The sequence below is a fragment of the Scyliorhinus torazame genome, chromosome 1, assembly GCF_047496885.1.
Source record: "Scyliorhinus torazame isolate Kashiwa2021f chromosome 1, sScyTor2.1, whole genome shotgun sequence".
NCBI lineage: Eukaryota > Metazoa > Chordata > Chondrichthyes > Carcharhiniformes > Scyliorhinidae > Scyliorhinus > Scyliorhinus torazame.
The window spans coordinates 132,001,773-132,021,169 of record NC_092707.1 but is presented as its reverse complement, the minus strand read 5'-3'; the positions used below and the strand labels follow the sequence as shown (position 1 = coordinate 132,021,169).

The 19,397-nt window shown below is 43.8% G+C and overlaps 1 protein-coding gene across 1 annotated transcript in view; it reads right to left on the bottom strand.

Moving 5' to 3' along the window:
• LOC140412655 (protein 4.1-like) overlaps nt 1-4,837 on the bottom strand; it is a 351,517-nt gene extending 346,680 nt beyond the window's left edge. The window contains exon 1 of the mRNA XM_072500846.1: nt 4,774-4,837. Within this exon, the coding sequence (XP_072356947.1) occupies nt 4,774-4,822 (49 nt within the window). The 5' untranslated portion in view covers nt 4,823-4,837. The remainder of the gene's footprint in view (nt 1-4,773) is intronic.
• Between the last annotated feature and the right edge of the window lie 14,560 nt (nt 4,838-19,397).

The window sequence follows — 19,397 nt, the reverse complement described above, 5'->3', positions numbered from 1 at the left end:
TTGTTTTGCCTGCAAAAATAGCATCGGGGCCCCCCCCCCCCGGGGTTTTCTGGCTGCCGCACTGCACAAGCTTGTGGGGAATTTAGGGGTGCTTTGGAATCGGCCGCGGGTGGGGTCCACCCTGTCCATGCGGGTACCGCGCGGTCGGGAACGTAGGCCTAGGCGGTGCGGAAGGCTAAAGCTAGGGAGTGCGCAAGTTTCCGTTCCTCTTTAAGCCCTAGCGTGTCATTTTCCAGCAGTTGCTGGCGGATTTTAGAGGACAGCATGCCCGCAACAAAAGCATCCCGTATTAATAGTTCGGTGTGGTCATTGGCTGATATTTGTGGACAGTTACAGTTTCTACCTAACACTAACAATGCGCTGTAAAAATCGTCCAGTGATTCCCCTGGGATCTGCCATCTGGTAGCTAAAAGATGCCGAGCGTATACCTGATTCACAGTGCGGACGTAGTGCTCTTTTAACAAAGTCATTGCGTCCTCGAAACCGTCCGCGTCTTCGATAAGCGTGTAAATTTCTGGGCTCACCTTTGAGTGGAGGACTGGCATTTTCTGTTCCTCCGTGGGGGTAGTCAGGGCCGTCCTGATGTACCCGTTGAAACATGCCAGCCAATGTTTAAAAGTTGCTGCTGCATTTGCCACGTGGGGGTTGATTTGTAGACACTCTGGCTTGATGTGGAGAGCAGCCATTCTTCAATTCTTGTTCATTAAATTGATGCACGATCAATCACTACTGAAGCGAGATTGTAGTCCAATTGAAGGCTTTAATGAACAAGTAGTTACCCCAGCAGCTCCGGTACAGAATGACTGCTGTGGGTGAAACACAGACTCTTATGCTCCGCCTGCTGGGCAAAACCAGCAGGCAGGTTCTACCACTCATACTACAGTATAAGGTACATCCCACCTAGGTACCGTGATACCCCTAATATAGCCTACCGCACCAGTTAGATCTGGTATCGGCAGAGTTAAGTGAGCTTTTATGGGAACATCAACAGGGTTGTGCGCAGCTACCCGGTGTGACAGGAGATCAAAAGCTCACACTGGCAGCCTCCCTTCATCCCTGGGATTGGCCAGGAAGCCCATGAGTGCATCTACACATGGATAGGACTGTTCATGGGGTCAGTGTTCCATGGCATTATGGATGCACACTCGAAATGGCAAGAGGTGTACAGGATGGCCTCAACAATGTCCAGGGCCATGATAAAAAAGCTCCATGTGATCCCTTAGGTCCAGGTAATGCATAAGGGGATGCCGTTCACGAGCAAAGAATTTGCTGCCTTTACGGAGCAAAACTGCATTCATCATATTCGAACCGCCCTATATCCTCCACCTTCCAACGGCCTGGCGGATCGGGCAGTCCAGACCTTCAAGAGGGACATTAAAAAAAAACAATCCACAGGTTCCACGGACACACGGCTGGCATGGTTCCTTTTCAATTACTGAAATTGCCCCTGCAAACTTGATGGGCCGACGACTGAGAAGCCGTCTGAGTCTCACATTTCCGAGCCTCGGCAGAAAAATGGAGGTGCAGCAGGAGACGCAGAAGAGGCACCACAGCTGGAGGATGTCACGACGACAATTTCACTCAGGGGATGCAGTCGGTGCACACAATTTTGGTGATAGGACACTTTGGCTCCCAGGCATCATGCTGGAAAGAACGTGTTCAGTCTCATACAAAGTCCAGGTTCAGGGGAGAGTTCAGCGAAAGCACTTGAAGAAGCATGAGCCTGCGCTTCACAATGCCCAACCAGCAGTAATGATGGCTCTCTGTTCCAGCAACTGTCCCTCAGCCTGGGACCCAGCCGTCAGGATCACAGTGCAAGCAGAGGATGACTCCGGATCAGAGATGGAGGCGGAAGTGTCCATACCTATGGACAGCGTTGTGTCCAGGACCGACGTCCAGGTGGGGGGAGGTTTATAATTCCCATGAGGGAACCATTGTTGATCTCCCCATAGGACATGTGAAATACGAGCTTCACAGGTAGGGAAGGCCATCCAGCTGGAGCTTGGTACAAACAAACGTAAAAGCTGGCCCAAAGCAGGGCCTGATGTGGCAAGTTCTCGAGCAAGGGCTGTACTGAGAGAGCGTTGCTGCCTTGAGCAGAATATTGTATATAGTTAAATAAACCCCTGTGCTCTTACCACTGGCTTCCTTCCAGATGCTGGAAACTGGAATAAAAACAGAAAATTCTGGAAGAGCACAGCAGTTCTTGCAGCATCTGAGGAGAGGGAAACAGAGTTAATGGGCAGAATTTGATCCTCCCCCAAGGTGGAGGGGAATTCCCTCTGGGAACCCAACCAACCAAACCCAGATGCAATTACACACTTGGGTGGGCAGGGCCTCGGGCAGGAAACTCACCCGTTCACCTATTGAAGGTCCTTGAGAAACCACTTAATAGCCACTACATGACCTTTTCCCAAGCAGCCTCAATTTCAGGCTGGTGGGAGCAGGTTGGGTCGGCAATTGACAAAATATATTTGTCCATCTTGGACTGGAAGGGAGGGGGTGGTGCCTCACTCTGAAGGCCCCCCTCCCCATAGGATGATGGAGCTCCAGGACCCCCTCTGACCTGCACTGTGAAGTCACTATCCCCCCTCCTAACCCCCCAGCATTCCCCCCACCAAAGGACCTAACTTTTCAGAGTATCCATAGACCACATGCAGTGCAGAAGGAGGCCACTTGGCCAATCGAATCTGCAACGACCTTTCTTCTCCCATTAATACATTAAGCTATCCTACCATTATGCCACCATCAGCACCTTCTATAGTTCTTTACACTGCCATTAACACCAGCTTCGTCTTGTGCCCTAAACATCTTTGTGCAATCTTTCCTAGCTCACACCTAGCACTGACCTTCAATTTTGCTCTACCTGCTCCACCCCCTCTCTAATGGTATAAAATCCATCCCTCTCTTTAATACTGAAGAAGAGCTATATCGACTCAAAATTGACCCGGTTTCTCTCTCGACAGACGCTACCAGACCTGCTGAGTTTTCCCAGCATTTTCTGTTTTTATTTCATTAACACCAGGTATGTTCAAATGTTATTTTATAAATACAGCCAACTGCCCCCTAGCAACTGTATTCTCTTGTTAAGTTGAACAACTGGGGAATATATTTAAATCGGAACTGGGGAAGGATGAATGCTCCATTAATTACACATTATATCTGTTTACCTGGAAAAAATATTATGGTGTCCCTGAAGAATCTTTTTCAAAACGGAATTATCAGTATCCTCAAACTGGGATGCTACCTTTTAACAATTCACTACAAGAAATAAAAAAGTACACAAGTCTGAAAGTACCCTGCATAAGAATCTGGTTGTACCATAGCCAACAGTTAACCCTCAAAATATAATTGTGTGGAAAATAAGGAATCTAATTATTCCTAACAACAGAATTTTCATTAAAATATTTATATTATTCTGTATGTTCTTTGCCATGATCCACTTTGGTAAAAGAAAATGGCATAATACAGAACAATATTACAGATACAGTAACTGCACAGCCTAGTGTTTGCTTCGCCAGTGATGATTGTTTGTAACACGAGTGTACATTATGTTTGACATTTTAAATTCCAGTGATACTGCAACTGCAATTTTTTTAAATAACTCCCACATCAACCAAGTCCTCACAACAGTCTATGCCCATAATTTGGTTGAACAGAACCACCTAAACAAGCAAAGGAGTAGTATTACAGTCAAAACTAGCCACTGAATTAATAATGAACGTGTAATTCATAAACAAAATAAATAATTTAAAAATATAGAACCCTAATAAACTTTAGGTATACCAAGTACATTTTACATAATGTAGATACATGGCTATGGTAGAGCTTAGACTGCAAACAAAAAGTATTGTAAATAGGTCACACCAATAACATGAAAAGTGCAGGTTGTTCTTTAAAAGATTGAAAAACAGCATCTAATATGAATACAAACAATTTAATGTTCAAAATTACAAATCTAAATGGTAAAGTAATTTTGTGGTGCAAAAATAAATGACAAGTTTCAACTACTTATTTGTGGTTTGACTAAAGACCAAACATGAGCAGAAAGAATTCATTTAACTTTTTAAGTAATCATACTAGCCACCAGTGTAGCAAGGAAACAAACAAATTTCAATGGACTGGGTGTACATTTTTTCCTCTATGCTTTTTACTCATAGGGCTGGCAATGAAATGTGAAAAATAAACATTTTTTCTAAAAGTCTTGGCTACAAATTCAGGTTATTTACAAATTTGTACTCTACTTGGCTATAAATCTAGCTCAAAACAAGACACCATAAAATAATGCAGTAGCACACAGCAAGAAATTAAAACGATTGTGGGATAAGTTACACAGATCAAGATATAAAAAATGCAGTCATCATCATCAATATTGTACACTCAGTATCATTTCAAATAAAGTTGCTTGATTAGGTAAGGAATCAAGAAGTATTAGGTCTGATAGTGAATTTGGTTCATAACATTGCATTGAAATTAAATGTAAATAGCTGGAAATTGAGTTGGGGCCACCAAAAACCAGAGGGTTGAGAGCCAGGACACAAAACTTAAATGATGGGCAGGTCAAACACTGGATGATGCAATGGAACAGAAATGTTCAGGCCCAACATCAACAGATCAATTCAATTGATACAATCATAATTTAATAATTCATGCCCAACAACTAAACCTTCATTATTGCACCAATCAAAGTCAGGAATACAACAAAGGTCATTCTACTACATTTGTAAAACTCATTTTGTAATTTTGCTTTCAAACAATAGCCTCCATACTCACCAAAATTACAGGCATCATAACGAACCACCCATACATTGCCAATTTTCATCCACAACGTTTCATGGAAGATAAAAGAAAAAAATTACTTCAGCTGTGCAACCAACAACAAAGCAGTATCAAAGTCTACACTGAACAGACATGACTTTCAACATGCAGCTTACTTTCAACATGCAGCTTAACTTTAGATGACTACAACCTAATAATGATATGATGCACTGTATAAGTGCCACTTGACCATTGGGGCCCAAATACATTTTACTATTGGCATGCCTAAACAAATTTAATGCCAAAAATACTGGAATATTTGGAATGGGAAAAACACACTTAAATTTCTACCACTTCAATTTTTAATAATAATAATCTTTATTATTGTCACAAGTAGACTTACATCCACACTGCAAAGAAGTTACTGCGAAAATCCCCTAGTTGCCACACTATGGCGTCTGTTCGGGTACGCTGAGGGAGAATTCAGAATGTTCAATTCACCTAACAAGCATGTCTTGTGGGAGGTGTCATGTGAGAGTACCTTTAAGAAATGGATGTTTAAGCACTGTACCTTTAAGAAATGGAGCTGATCATATTACTGAAGTGATGTCAGAGGGTGGGGGGAGCTGAGCTCACTTCTGCTTTTTGAGTTTTAGTTTGAGAAGAAAGCTGGTAGTGTGTGTGTGTTTTGCTGAGAGCTGCAGGATGATACACAGAGCTGGTTTGTTGATTTCTGGAATCTAAAGACTATAAATATACTGAATGTAACCTAATGTGCTCCTATTTTTGAAGGTTTGAAGTCTTCTGGATGTTTAAAGGAACAGTTTGAAGGATTATTTAGTGTTGTAGTCTTTTGGGGTTATCTTTGAAGTAATGGTTGTTAAGATATTCAATGTTTGTTTTTAAAAGGTTAACTTGAGTTCATAGAATAAACATTGTTTTGATTTAAAAACAACTTGTCCATTTCTGCTGTGTCACACCTGGAGAGTACGCCGTGTGCTTCCCACATCACAATCTATTAAAAGTTGTGGGTCGGTTGAACTCCATGAAACACTTTGGGGTTCTGTAAATCCGGACCCATAACAGAGGGAACCGGAGCACCCGGAGGAAACCCACGCAGACACGGGGAGAAAGTGCAGAGTTTGCACAGACAGTGCCCCAAGCTGGGAATTTGAACTGGAGTCCCTGGCGCTGTGAAGTAACAGTGCTATCCACTGTGCTACCATGTCAAAAAATAAAACATGTATTGGCCATATGATAAGCCTTTTAAATGCATATGGCATGGAGTCCAACAGGATAGATTGTAGGGTGAGTCATAACCTTTTGCATCTAATTAAAATGACAAGTCACTAGACTGGATTCACATGTCGTACTGTACCACAGCTAGAGGGCAAAAACAATGGATTAAACATAAGTCCCATTATTAGAACTAGAAAAGTACATTTTTCCTTATTGCTAGATTATTTCAAAATGAACATACGGCAGAGTTTTACTTGTACTTTTGTATCACACTTTGTGATGTTGGCATTATTTCTTTCGAACAGGATATTAAATGCACTTATAAGGACTTAGAACATACAGTGCAGAAGGAGGCCATTCGGCCCATTGAGTCTGCACCAACCCATTTAAGCCCTCACTTCCATCTCGTCCCCATACCCAATAGCCCCTCCTAACCTTTTTGGTCACAAAGGGCAATTTATCATGGCCAATCCACCTAACCTGAACGTCTTTGGACTGTGGGAGGAAACCAGAGCACCCGGCGGAAACCCACACAAACACGGGGAGCACGTGCAGACTCTGCACAGACAGTGACCCAGCGGGGAATCGAACCTGGGACCCTGGCGCTGTGAAGCCACAGAGCCATCCACTTGTGCTACCGTGCTGCCCATAATGTGGAATATTTCTTTTCATAGTTTGTGACTCAACTTTAAAAAACATTCATAATAAATTTGAAAAAGGCTTTTCATTTATATTATAAAGTAGAATCAACTCTCATTGTTCACAGGGGTTCCCTTCCCGCAAAATCTCGAAGGGTGAAATCGCAAATAGTGAACATGCGCAAAGACAATGCATGTGCAGTCCATGCTTTCTACATAGGAAAAGCATGGGAACAATGAGCGTTTACAGTCTAACAGTTCAACACGAGAGTCTAAATTGCAGCTGAGTAAGGTTTTGTGGTTGCGAACCTCGATTTGGTGCACATACACATTCGTGTGAGTAAATTAATTTGCGATGGAGGAAGTTGTGAATGACAGGAGTTGATTGTAACAGGATTACTATTGTCAGATAGTGTTGGTTATTTTATTACTTACACAGTGACAATCCTGGACAGTAATTTTGATCAAATCAGAAGGAGAGTCAATGTTCCAGAATAAATTCACAGGCTGCCTTATTTTCAGCAGATAGTTCCTTTAAAATAAGAACAGTTTAAAAGTGATTGTTAAAGCAGAGTGCACATGGAGAGAAATAACTAGATTCTTCATATTCATAAATATACTAACTAGATCGAATCTTCTTGCCAACTGTATAAAGTGATGCTCTGATGCTTTGCCAAATTAGCTATATAAAGAAAGATTTTTATTTTTACTGCATAGTTCCGGTCAATAATGCAAAATCATACTCCTGGTTATTGAAACTATACATGTTTGTTGTTCTGGTAATGCCAAGCAATCCTAGTAATGTAGACATGTTAATGATTTATGAATCATACTTCCTGTGGTATCATGACCCATCCTGCTTTCAGAATAGCTCCCTGATCCGACACTACAATCAATTGCCTTCATTGGTAATCCTCAACCTGATGTTGGGATCAGCTTAAAAATGTTCCTTCAAAAAAGAGATCCTTCCACACTAAACAGTTGTCCTACACATGCAGAGAAAACATGGAGGTTTGGAAAGAACATTTTTCTATTTTTCTGCAGTTGTAGGGCTTTAAAACTGTGTTTCACGTGATAGAACGTGGTAGAGAGGAGGCAAATCCACCTGGATATTCTCCTGGCAACAGAGTAACTGCTGCATGATCAGACATTAGAGAAGCAAAATATTCATATTTGAGTTCAGCCCTCGTCTGGCAGTGGCAAATATATTATAGCATGTGACAGGGGAAGAGATGGAAAGATTTGAGGAAATTCCAAAGCTCAGGGCATAGACAGTTGAATGGAGGTCTTATGGCACAGTGAGTAGTGCTGTCTCTGAGCCAGAAGCCCCAGATACAAGTCGCAATCCAGAACTTGGTAGCCGAAGATGATGTGTACATAATGGGCCAAATAGGTTGAGCACCAACTTGTAAATCCTTCCAACATACACTAATGACAGGTAGCAAAAGTGGAAAAGATTCCTGATCAGCTTTGTGATGTTATGAAAATTGGATTCTCTACCATCACTATTCAAAACTACGGACTACAATATGTATGTTGAAAGTGTATGTTGCCACAATAATTCAGACACCTTGGGGGACCAGTTGGCTGGAAGGTGGTGTGGATCAGATTGGTGGCAACAGGACAGGGTTCAATCCCCATTCTGGCTGGGGTGGATTCAGAACCTGCCTCCTTGCTCTACCCATGTTGACGGTCGTGGTGTTGTGAATTGGACTTGCCTTCAGGTGGAGAACTGAAGAAGAAGCTGAAAACAGCTGAATGGCCCATTATTGGTGATACGCAAAGTTAAAGTGGGTTGTGCAAGCTGTTGGGAGTTGGGGAAACAGAGCTCTTGAGAGTTAAGGTGGAAGAGAGTACTTATATATGGAGGGGCTATACATTTCCAATGTATGTCACACAACCAGTTCAACAATGTCCATATTCCATCAAAAGAATAAAAACAAAATGTGCTAGAATTCTTTTGCAGGAAATTTCCGATTAGTACCGTAGATCTTAATTTCAAATGCAGAATAAATGGGACATGTAGTGACTATCAATGAAATAAAAAATAAGTTGCAGTAATCAAATTAAAGTGATTGGCATGTATTTGTTCGCAATGCTCAATTGTATTCCACACTAGAACTGGCTCTATTTTGTCACGAGAATTGCCTCATTCCTAGGAACCAAGTACATGAGTAGTAAGGGCGTGGAATGCCCTGCCTGCAACAGTAGTGGACTCACCAACATTAAGGGCATTCAAATGGTCATTGGATAGACATATGGGCGATAAGGGAATAGTGTAGATGGGCTTTAGAGTGGTTTCACAGGTCGGCGCAACATCGAGGGCCGAAGGGCCTGTACTGCGCTGTAATGTTCTATGTTCGATGAGTGATGGAATTATCACAGAATTGTTATGGCATAGGAGGCCATTTAACCCATTATGTCTGCACTAGCTTTCCAAACGAGTATCTTGGCGTAGTGCCATAATATAGAACATCTAATTATATAATACTTTTTGAGGGAGCATTGACTGGTGGCATTGTATTTTTAATTATCTCAGTAATGATGCATTGTAAAGAAATAATTTACATTTAGTTATGACACCCTGGGCTAGTGCGTGGTTGATTCCAGCCCCAAAGACCTCCCGAGTCCCAACATAAGTGAATTAACCAATAATTTGCATCAGGTTTCTGAGATCTTTGGCCCTTGACTGCACCAATTAGATTTGTAAGTGAAACATAACAACTGTTTATTTATAACAAAAATGTTAAAACATGCAATAATTACAATAGAACAATGGTCAGCTAATCCACTTCTTCCCCCTTTTACCGTCCCACCATCAATTGCAAAAGTACAACATTGGAGTTGTAACTCGTTTTGGGTTAACCTGAGGTTGTGAAAGGTGCTATAGAAATGCAAATCTTGCTTTTCTTCTTTTTAACATTCGTGTTGGCCTTGATGAGTGAAATATGATTATGTTGGCCTTGGAAATGGAGGTTCAAAACAATGATCCCTGGAATGAAGAGCCTGCTATATGAGGAGCGGTTGAGGACTCTCAGTCTGTGCTCGTTGGAGTTTAGAAGGATGAGGGGGGATCTTATTGAAAGTTACAGGATACTGAGAGGCCTAGATAGAGTGGATGTTTCCACTTGTAGGAAAAACTGGAACCTGAGGTCACAGCCTCAGACTGAAAGGACAATCTTTTAAAACTGAGATGAGGAGGAATTTCTACAGTCAGAGGGTACTTAATCTGTGGAACTCATTGCTGCAGAAGGAAGTGTAGACAAGATCACGGAGTGTTTTTAAGACAGTTAGATAGGTTCTTGATTAATAGGGAGTCAGGGGTTCTTGGGGAAGGCAGGATAATTGGGATGAGAAACAGATCAGTCATGATTGCGTAGCGGAGCAGACTCGATGGGCCGAATGGCCTATATTTGCTCCTATGTCTTTTGGACCCAAACACACAAGACAGACACACACAGATGGAGAGGAAAAGGGTAAAAATAAGAAAGACTGGGCGGCATGTGGCACAGTGGATAGCACTGCTGCCTCACGGCGCTGTGGACCCGTGTTCGAATCCTGGCCCTGGGTCACTGTCCGTGTGGAGTTCACACATTCTCCCCATGTCTGTGTGGGTTTCACCCCCACAACCCAAGGATGTGCAGGTTAGGTGGATTGGCCACGCTAAATTGTCCCTTAATTGGAAAAAAAATCATTGGGTACTCTAAATGTAATTTTTTTAAAAGATTACCAAAAATAATTAAGGTGAAAAGAGACGAGTGTCCTTGCTTCAGATATTGAAGTCACTGCCGCAGGCTGTCCTCCCAGGATGCTGAGTGATTGAACACACCGGTTGGACATAATGAGGATCTTCTGGTAGCAGCATACACTCAGAACTCCCAGGCTGTAGAGTTTCCTCTGGGGGAGTCACTAACTTTTATTACCCTGGGCCTTCACTCAAAAGAGCAGCCTCAGGCTTACCTCGTGCGACTCTCGATCTCACTTTCTCCCCAGCTTCAGTCTGTGGTTTAAACCTAATTGATTTCCAGACTCACCAGAATGTCTCCCAGCTTTACTGAGGAAAAACAAAAGCAGCTTCCATGAGATTTGAGAGAGGTCTGTTAGCATTTCAGGGAGAGAAACCCAAAGAGCTCCCTCCAGCTCGGTCTTCAGGAATTAAACACGGACAGGCTGGATAGAAAGGAAAAGCTGGCTGGATCCATTTTCCTGGATAGAGCTCCTGCAAAGGTGGTGATCTGCTGCTGGATTTTTAAAACAATTGGCCCAGCCTTCAGTCAGTGGCTGGATTGGATTTTTTTGCAGTTCAATCTGGCTGTCCAGAGAGAAAAGGTATTTTCTTTGGATCTTCTGAAAGAATCCATTAGATGAGAGAGAACAATCAGAGCTGTGACCAAAGTTAATGCCAAAGAAAAAACAGTCACACAGAGGAAGGAACATTCCAGAGTAATCAGCATCGAGTATCATCTAAGGCACGGCAATTTTAAAACAACTCATTGCCAAGTCCATCAAGAAATGTCAGCACTGATCTCAAACCAAACAGCACATTCTGACGGAGTTTCTTTTTTTTTTTTAAATTAAAAGGCAAGCTGCTTGATCTTAAAGGCATTAACCATCCATGGACAAAAATGGCAACGGCGAATAGATTAATGAAAATTAAGAAGGAAAGGGGAACAGACAGGGATTAAACAGGAGGATCCTTACAATTTATGTAACTTCTTTCATGAGCTCAGATGGGCCGAGTGTCCTAATTCTGCTTCCAAGCCTTATGGTCATATGTTATAAGCCAAAAGTGAATGCAATGTTTTTTTTTAAAAGAACATTTTATTAAGGTATTTATAATTTTGTAATAATAACAGTAACAACAGTAAACAATGCAAATCCAAATATAAACATATTGCATAAATCATCTCCATCCTTAACAAATCCATCCTACCCTAAACAGAAAATAGCCCAACTTCCCTCCCACCCCACCCTTTAAATATTTTGCCTCTGCTGACAGTTAATTTTCCCCGAAGTTGACAAACGGCTGCCACCTCCGGACGAACTCTAGCATTGACCCTTTTAGGGCGAACTTGATTTTCTCAAGACTGAGAAACCCAGCCATGTCGCTAACCCAGGTCTCTGATTTTGGGGGCTTAGAGTCCCTTCACACTAGCAATATCTGTCTCCGGGCTACCAGGGAGGCAAAGGCCAAGACGTCAGCCTCACTCGACCCCTGGACTCCCGGATCTTCCGACACTCCAAAAATCGCCACCTCTGGACTTGGCACCACCCGTGTTTTTAGTACCGTGGACATGACATCTGCAAAACCCTGCCAGAATCCTCTAAGCTTCGGGCATGCCCAAAATATATGGACATGATTTGCTGGCCCCCCTGCACACTTGTCCTCTACCCCAAAAACCTTGCTCATACCGGCCACTGCCATGTGCGCCTGGTGAACTACCTTAAATTGTAGCAGGCTGAGCCTGGCTCATGATGAGGACGTATTGACTCTACTCAAGGCATCCGCCCACAAAACTGCCTCTCTCTCCCCCTAGCCCATTTTCCCATTTGCCCTTTAGCTCCTCTATCCATCCGAGTTACCTCCGACTCCATAAGTTCTTTGTAGATATCCGATACCTTCGCTCTCCCACCCCCGTTCCAGAAACTACCCTGTCTTGTATCCCCCACGGTGGTTAGAGCGGAAAGGTCAAAACCTGCCTTCATAAAAAATCCCATGCCTGCAGATACCTGAATCCGTTTCCTGCTGGCAATTCAAATAATAATAATAATAATAATAATAATAATAATAATAATAATAGCTTATTGTCACAAGTAGGCTTCAATGAAGTTACTGTGAAAAGCCCCCAGTCGCCACATTCCGGCGCCTGTTCAGGGAGGCCGGATTGGGAATTGAATCCGCGCTGTTCTGGCATTGTTCTGCATTGCAAGCCAGCTATTTAGCCCACTGTGCTAAACAAGCCCCTTCTATTGCCCCTCTAAATCCTTCAAACAGGGAAATCTCCCATCAATGAATAAATCCCCCATCCTCTCGATCCCTGCTCTCTGCCACCTCCGAAACCCCCCCCCCATCCAGCCTTCCCAGTACAGACCGATGATTGTTACAAATTGGGGCTCAGACTGATGCTCCCTCCACTCTCGTGTGCATCCTCCACTGCCTCCAGACTCAGTGCCGCCACTACCACCAGGCTTGAGTACCAGGCCGGTGAGAACGGCAGAGGTGCCGTTATCGACAATCCCAGACTTGTGTCCTTGCATGATGCCACCTCCACTCGCTCCCACACCAATCCCGCCCCCGCCCCTCCCCACTACCTAATCATGGCTATATTTGCCGCCCAGTAATAGTTACTAAAGTTCAGCAGTGCCAGCCCACCCTCCCCTCGACTACACTCCAGCAACACTTTCTTCACTCAAGGGGTTTTACCCGCCAACACAAAACCCAAAATCACCTTGTTTACCGTTTTTAAAAGGCCCATGATCTGCAGCAACTGTTATTTCGATACAGAAAATGCTCAAATTATAATATTATTTTTCTAATACTGAGAACATAATTTTTTTGACCAAAATTAACTGTCCACTCCTATGAAAAGTTAATTGAAACCAAAAAGAGTAGAAATAGAAAAAGAAACAAATGGTCCAAACTTTAAACTAGTGGATTTCTTGTTGTGTTCTCACAGCAAGTCAGGGCAATAAGATTTTTACTCAAGTACATTAGTGATGATGTAAACTTTGGAATGGTGATCTGCAGTTTCTGGGGTTCATGAAGCTCTGTTTAGTGCACGAAGTGTGAAACTGAAGGATAATGACTGTGGGATGTGATGTTTTATCTTGGAAAATCTTACCAAGTTACGATGTGGCAAGGTCAGTGCTTGTTGCATTTCCCTCACTGCCCTTAAACTGGGTGGCATACCCATTTTCAGAGAGCAGTTAAGAGTCAACCACAGTACTGTGGGTCTGGGGTAACATGTGGTCAGATCAGGTAAGGATGGCAGATTTCCCTTCCCAAAAGGAATCAGTGAACCAAGTGGAATTTTTTGGTAACCGATGATAACTTCATACTCACTATTATACTTCATAGTCACTATTATAGAGTCTAGCTTTCAATTAATTGAATTTAAATTCCACCAGCAGGCATAGTGGGATTTGAACACCATTCCCCCAACTACTGGCCTGAGCCTCTGGATGATTAGTCCAGACACATTGCCAAAACGCTACTAGTTATGCAGCTTTGGAACATAGAATCAACAGAACTGGAAAAGACTATTGCAATCCATTTGGCTGGTGCCAATAGACCAGCTGGCCTAGTAACTCAAATTTTTAAAGCCAACTCCCGGGTGTCCATGAGCACCGCAATGAAAATGGGGTGGGTCATAGGGTGGTTGTACCAGTCTCCGTTTAGAAGACTGCTGTATATTCAGTAGGTCTTACAAAGAGGTTCTGAGTCTTGTATGTTTTTTTATAAAATTGAGAGTACCCAATTATTTTTTTCCAATTAAGGGGCAATTTAGTGTGGCCAATCCACCTAACCTGCACATCTTTGGGTTGTGGGGGTGAAACCCACACAGACATGGAAAAAATGTGCAAATGTATGCTCCACACGGACAGTGACCCAGGGCTGGGATTCCAACCCAGGTCCTCAGCGCCACAGTCCCAGTGCTAACCACATGCCACCCCTGAGTCTTGTATGGTTGACCATTAACTGTTTATTGCCAACACAAAACTATGTAGAAGCTATGAGCTAACTCCATGCTCGCTTCTATACCAGTTTCTATCCAGTCCACAACTGACTCTTTGTATCTCATGGGGCTGGTTTAGCACAGTGGGCTAACCAGCTGACTTGTAATGCAGAACAAGGCCAGCAGCGCGGGTTCAATTCCCGTACCGGCCTCCCCAAATGGGCGCCGGAATGTGGCGACTAGGGGCTTTTCACAGTAACTTCATCGAAGCCTACTTGTGACAATAAGCGATTATTATATTATTATTAGGTCATGTGTCTCTTTGCATCACACTGGGACGGTACTGCTTTCCAGACCACATTCACCCTTGCTATGCCAGATACCTTTATACTATAAAGGCCTGTGCTAATTTTGACCAATAGCAAAATTCTAAAGATGCGAGGCATCTGAAATAAAACAGAAAGGTTGTGCACCTGAAACATTAACTGCTTTTCTCTCGCCACAGATGCTGCCAGCTGAGTATTTCAAGCAATTTCTCTTTAATTTGGGGCACTTTTGACCCTGACCACAATTCTGATGAAACATTTAGCCCCAGGAGACAGCAAATAGTTCCAGCTGAAAAACTAGTACTGGCACAATGGAGCAAATTACCCCCTTCAGTTCTGCTGAGCAGGACAATTACCGAGCCACCATCAGAATGCTCTGGCTAACATATTACTCATCATATGCCAACATTGCAGTCACAGGATTGTTCACAGGATCCATTCATTTGCTAACTTCTGTATATTAACAATGGAGACAAATGTGCATCGTGAATGAGGAAGTACGAGCAAAATGATAACCATGCAACCATGCACAATTCCAATCAATATTATAGTAACTAATGGGCTATTGTTTTAAAAACAAATATTAACTTTTGTAAATAACTAAGTACCAGAAATAGTTTGTAATAAAGCTACAAAGCAGTGTGATGTTGATAAAGAAACAAGGTTTCAATGCTCAGTCAGTGGATTCTTGTCAGCTAAAAGCTTTAATATTTTACATGCTCAATTACCTTTGGCAAAAATTCAGTTTGCAACTATCATTTTAAACCCCTGCTTCACAATGTATCATAGATCATAGAGTATCATAGAATTTACAGTGCAGAAGGAGGCCATTCGGCCCATCGAGTCTGCACCGGCTCTTGGAAAGAGCACCCTACCCAAGGTCCACACCTCCACCCTATCCCCATAACCCAGTAACCCCACCCTACACTAAGGGCAATTTTGGACACTATGGGCAATTTAGCATGGCCAATCCACCTAACCCGCACATCTTTGGACTGTGGGAGGAAACCGGAGCACCCGGGAGGAAACCCACGCACACACGGGGAGGATGTGCAGACTCCGCACAGACAGTGACCCAAGCCGGAATCGAACCTGGGACCCTGGAGCTGTGAAGCATTTGTGCTATCCACAATGCTACCGTGCTGCCCCCATGTGATGTCCGTCACTTTTCAAAATAAACGAAATTTCAAATGGATGTTGCAGGCTTATCTCATCTATTAGATGCAGTATTGACCGGTTACTCAGGACACAGGCATTGGAATAAGCTATGCTGACTCATCCTCTCTGAAGCTGATAAAACTGCCCAATTATCCATCCAGCCACTACAACTTTCATTGATAAATAGATTACAATATTCAGTTTTGTTCAAAAAAGGTTCCAAGGATAAACCCAGCAATTAAAGACCAGTCAGCTTAACATCAGTTGTGGGTAATTGGCAGTACGGTAGCACAGTGGTTGGCACTGTTGCTTCACAGTGCCAAGGTCCCAGGTTCGATTCACAGCTTGGGTCATTATCTGTGCGGAGTCTGCACATTTTCGCGGTGTCTGCATGGGTTTCCTCCAGGTGATCCGGTTTCCTCCCACAAGTCCCGAAAGACGTGCTGTTAGGTGAATTGGACATTCCGAATTCTCCTTCTGTGTACCCGATCAGGCACTGGAATGTGGTGACAAAGGGCTTTTCACAGTAACTTCATTGCAGTGTTAATGTAAGCCTACTGGTGACAATAAAGATTATTATTAATTATACGGGATAGACTTAGTAGACAGGTGGAGAATGTGGGTTGGTTAGGAAGTGCCTGCATGGATTTCTAAAGGGGAAACAGTATTCAACTAACTTACTGGAGGAGTAGCATGCTGGCACAGTGGTTAGCACTGTGGCCTACAACGCGGAGGACCCAGGTTCGAACTTGGCCCTGGATCACTGTCTGTGTGGAGTTTGCACATTCTCCCCGTGTCTGCGTGGGTCGCACCAAGACAACCCAAAGATGTGCAGATTAGATGGATTGACAACACTAAATTGCCCCTTAATTGGAAAAAAACACTTACTGGAGTTTTTTGGAGAGCCAATGAAGGGTGAATGAGGATAATGCTGTTGATCTGGTGATCCTGTACTTTCTAAAGGCATTGCAATACAGTACTACAGAACAGACTTGAGAGAAGTTCAACCCTTGGAATAAAAGACAGTAGCAACAGGTATACAAAATTGGCTTAATAATAGGAAGCAGACAATAATGGTTAAAGGATATTTTTTGGTTGCAGGAAGGTTTGTCGCGGAGTTCCCCAGGGGTTGGTACTGAGACCCTTGCTTTTCCTGATATATATTAGTGACCTGGGTTTGGTGTGTAGGGAAGATCTCGGAAACTTACCAGGTGATGCAGGAGGAGGAGGAGGCCTCGGTGGTGGAGTTGAAAGGTAAGTGGGAGGAGGAGTTGGGAGAGGAGATCGAAGAGGGGAGGTGGGCAGATGCCCTAGGGAGGGTGAACTCTTCCTCTTAGTGTGCGACGCTCAGCCTCATACAGTTTAAGGTGCTGCACAGGGCACACATGACCGGGACAAGGATGAGCAGGTTCTTTGGGGGTGAGGACAGGTGTGTTAGGTGCTCAGGGAGCCCAGCAAATCACACCCATATGTTCTGGGCATGCCCAGCGCTGGACGAATTTTGGAAGGGCGTAGCGAGGACGGTGTCGAGGGTGGTAGGATCCAGGGTCAAACCCGGCTGGGGGCTCGCAATATTTGGGGTGGCAGAGGAACCGGGAGTGCAGGAGGTGAAAGAGGCCGGAATTCTGGCCTTTGCGTCCCTGGTAGCCCGGCGAAGGATTCTCCTTCAGTGGAAAGATACGAGGCCCCCAAGCGTGGAATCCTGGATCAGCAATATGGCAGGTTTCATTAAATTGGAGAGGGTGAAATTCGCCTTGAGAGGGTCGGTACAAGGGTTCTTTAGGCGGTGGCAACCGTTCTTAGACTTTCTGGCAGAACGATAGACATTGGTCAATGGCAGCAGCAGCTCGGTGGGTGGGGGTGGGGGTGGGTGGGGGTTATTTTATTTTTGTTTATGTTATTTACACTGGAAGGGTCTGAGGGGGTGTATACACCTGTTGTCTTAAGTCGGGGTGTTAATGTTAATTTATTATTTAGGGGTGGGGGGGGGGGGGGGAGGGGTTTGGGGGGGTTGCTTTTTTAGATTGTGTTTTGTACTTAACCCTGTTGGGTTCTTTTTTCTTTCTCATTTTGTTATTGATATTTTATGAAAACCTTCAATTAAAATTTTTTTTTTTTTAAAAAATAGATAATTGAAGGTGACAGGACAGGCAGACAGAGCAGATAATAAAGTATACAGAATCCTGGGATTCATTAATTGGGGCATAGCGTATGTTGTGTTCCATGGTTCCCCTGATGATGAAGACACACACAAAACATACATATGTTCAACCAGAATAATGATTTATTGTCAAACACGTTGAAAGATAACCATCAGATCTATATACAAACAAGGTTACTTAAATTCCTATGGAGCTATTCTGAATGCGACTGTCTTACTGTATGTCCTGTTACCAACAACTGCCGAGTCCAGTTAGTCACGAGATGCATGTCTGCGCTATCCGCTGGCCGGAGGTCATACCTATGATTATGTATACTGATGAACATCTCTATACATTCATACAACTATACAATAAATGCATTTATGCACATGCATATCACCACAGAGTACAAGAGCGAGGAGCCCAGTAAGCGAAGCGAAAGGTGAGCAGAGCAACAGTCGGGAGTTAGGAAGGTCAGGCTAGTGTCTCAGGAACTCAGGGAGCAGCGGCCAGCAGGAGTGGGGCGTTCGACCAGAGTCAGAAACCAGCCAGACAACAGGGTTGAGATTGAGAGGACTGGACAGCAACCGGACTGGGCAGCGAGGGCGAGATTTTGGGTTTCTGTGCCTTTGAGCTGAAGATGGGTGTGGTCAGGAGGGCATTGATGTCGTTTAGGGTCGGGATGGACATCATTGTGGGTGGGGCTCAACATCATTCGGGTGGGGCCGCCACATCACCAGGAGACAGGACCCCCAAAAGTGCATGTCTGCTCCGCATCAGCTGGAGTTTTGCATACATTCTGGTCACCATGCCATTGGAAAGTTATAAAAGCATTGGAGAGTGTGCAGAAGAGAATGGTTCCAGGGATGAGAAACATCAGTTATGAGGTTTGGAATGCATTGCCTGGAAGTGAGAGAGGCTGGATCAATTGAGGCATTCAAGAGAGCATTGGATGATTATTTGAATATAAACAAATGTGCAGAAGTACCAGGCAAAGGCAGGAGAATGGCATTAAGTCATAATGCTCATTTGGAGAGCTGGTGCAAATATGACAGCACGGTAGCATTGTGGATAGCACTATTGCTTCACAGCTCCAGGGTCCCAGGTTCGATTCCGGCTTGGGTCACTGTCTGTGCAGAGTCTGCACATCCTCCCAGTGTGTGCGTGGGTTTCCTCCGGGTGCTCCGGTTTCCTCCCACGGTCGAAAGATGTGCAGGTTAGGTGGATTGGCCATGATAAATTGCCCTTAGTGTCCAAAATTGTCCTTAGTGTTGGGTGGAGTTACTGGGTTATGGGGATAGGGTGGAGGTGTTAACCTTGGGTAGGGTGCTCTTTCCAAGAGCTGGTGCAGACTCGATGGGCCGAATGGCCTCCTTCTGCACTGTAAATTCTATGATAATCTATGATGACAGACCAAATGGCCTCCATCTACGCCGTAACAATTCTGTGATTAACAAAGAT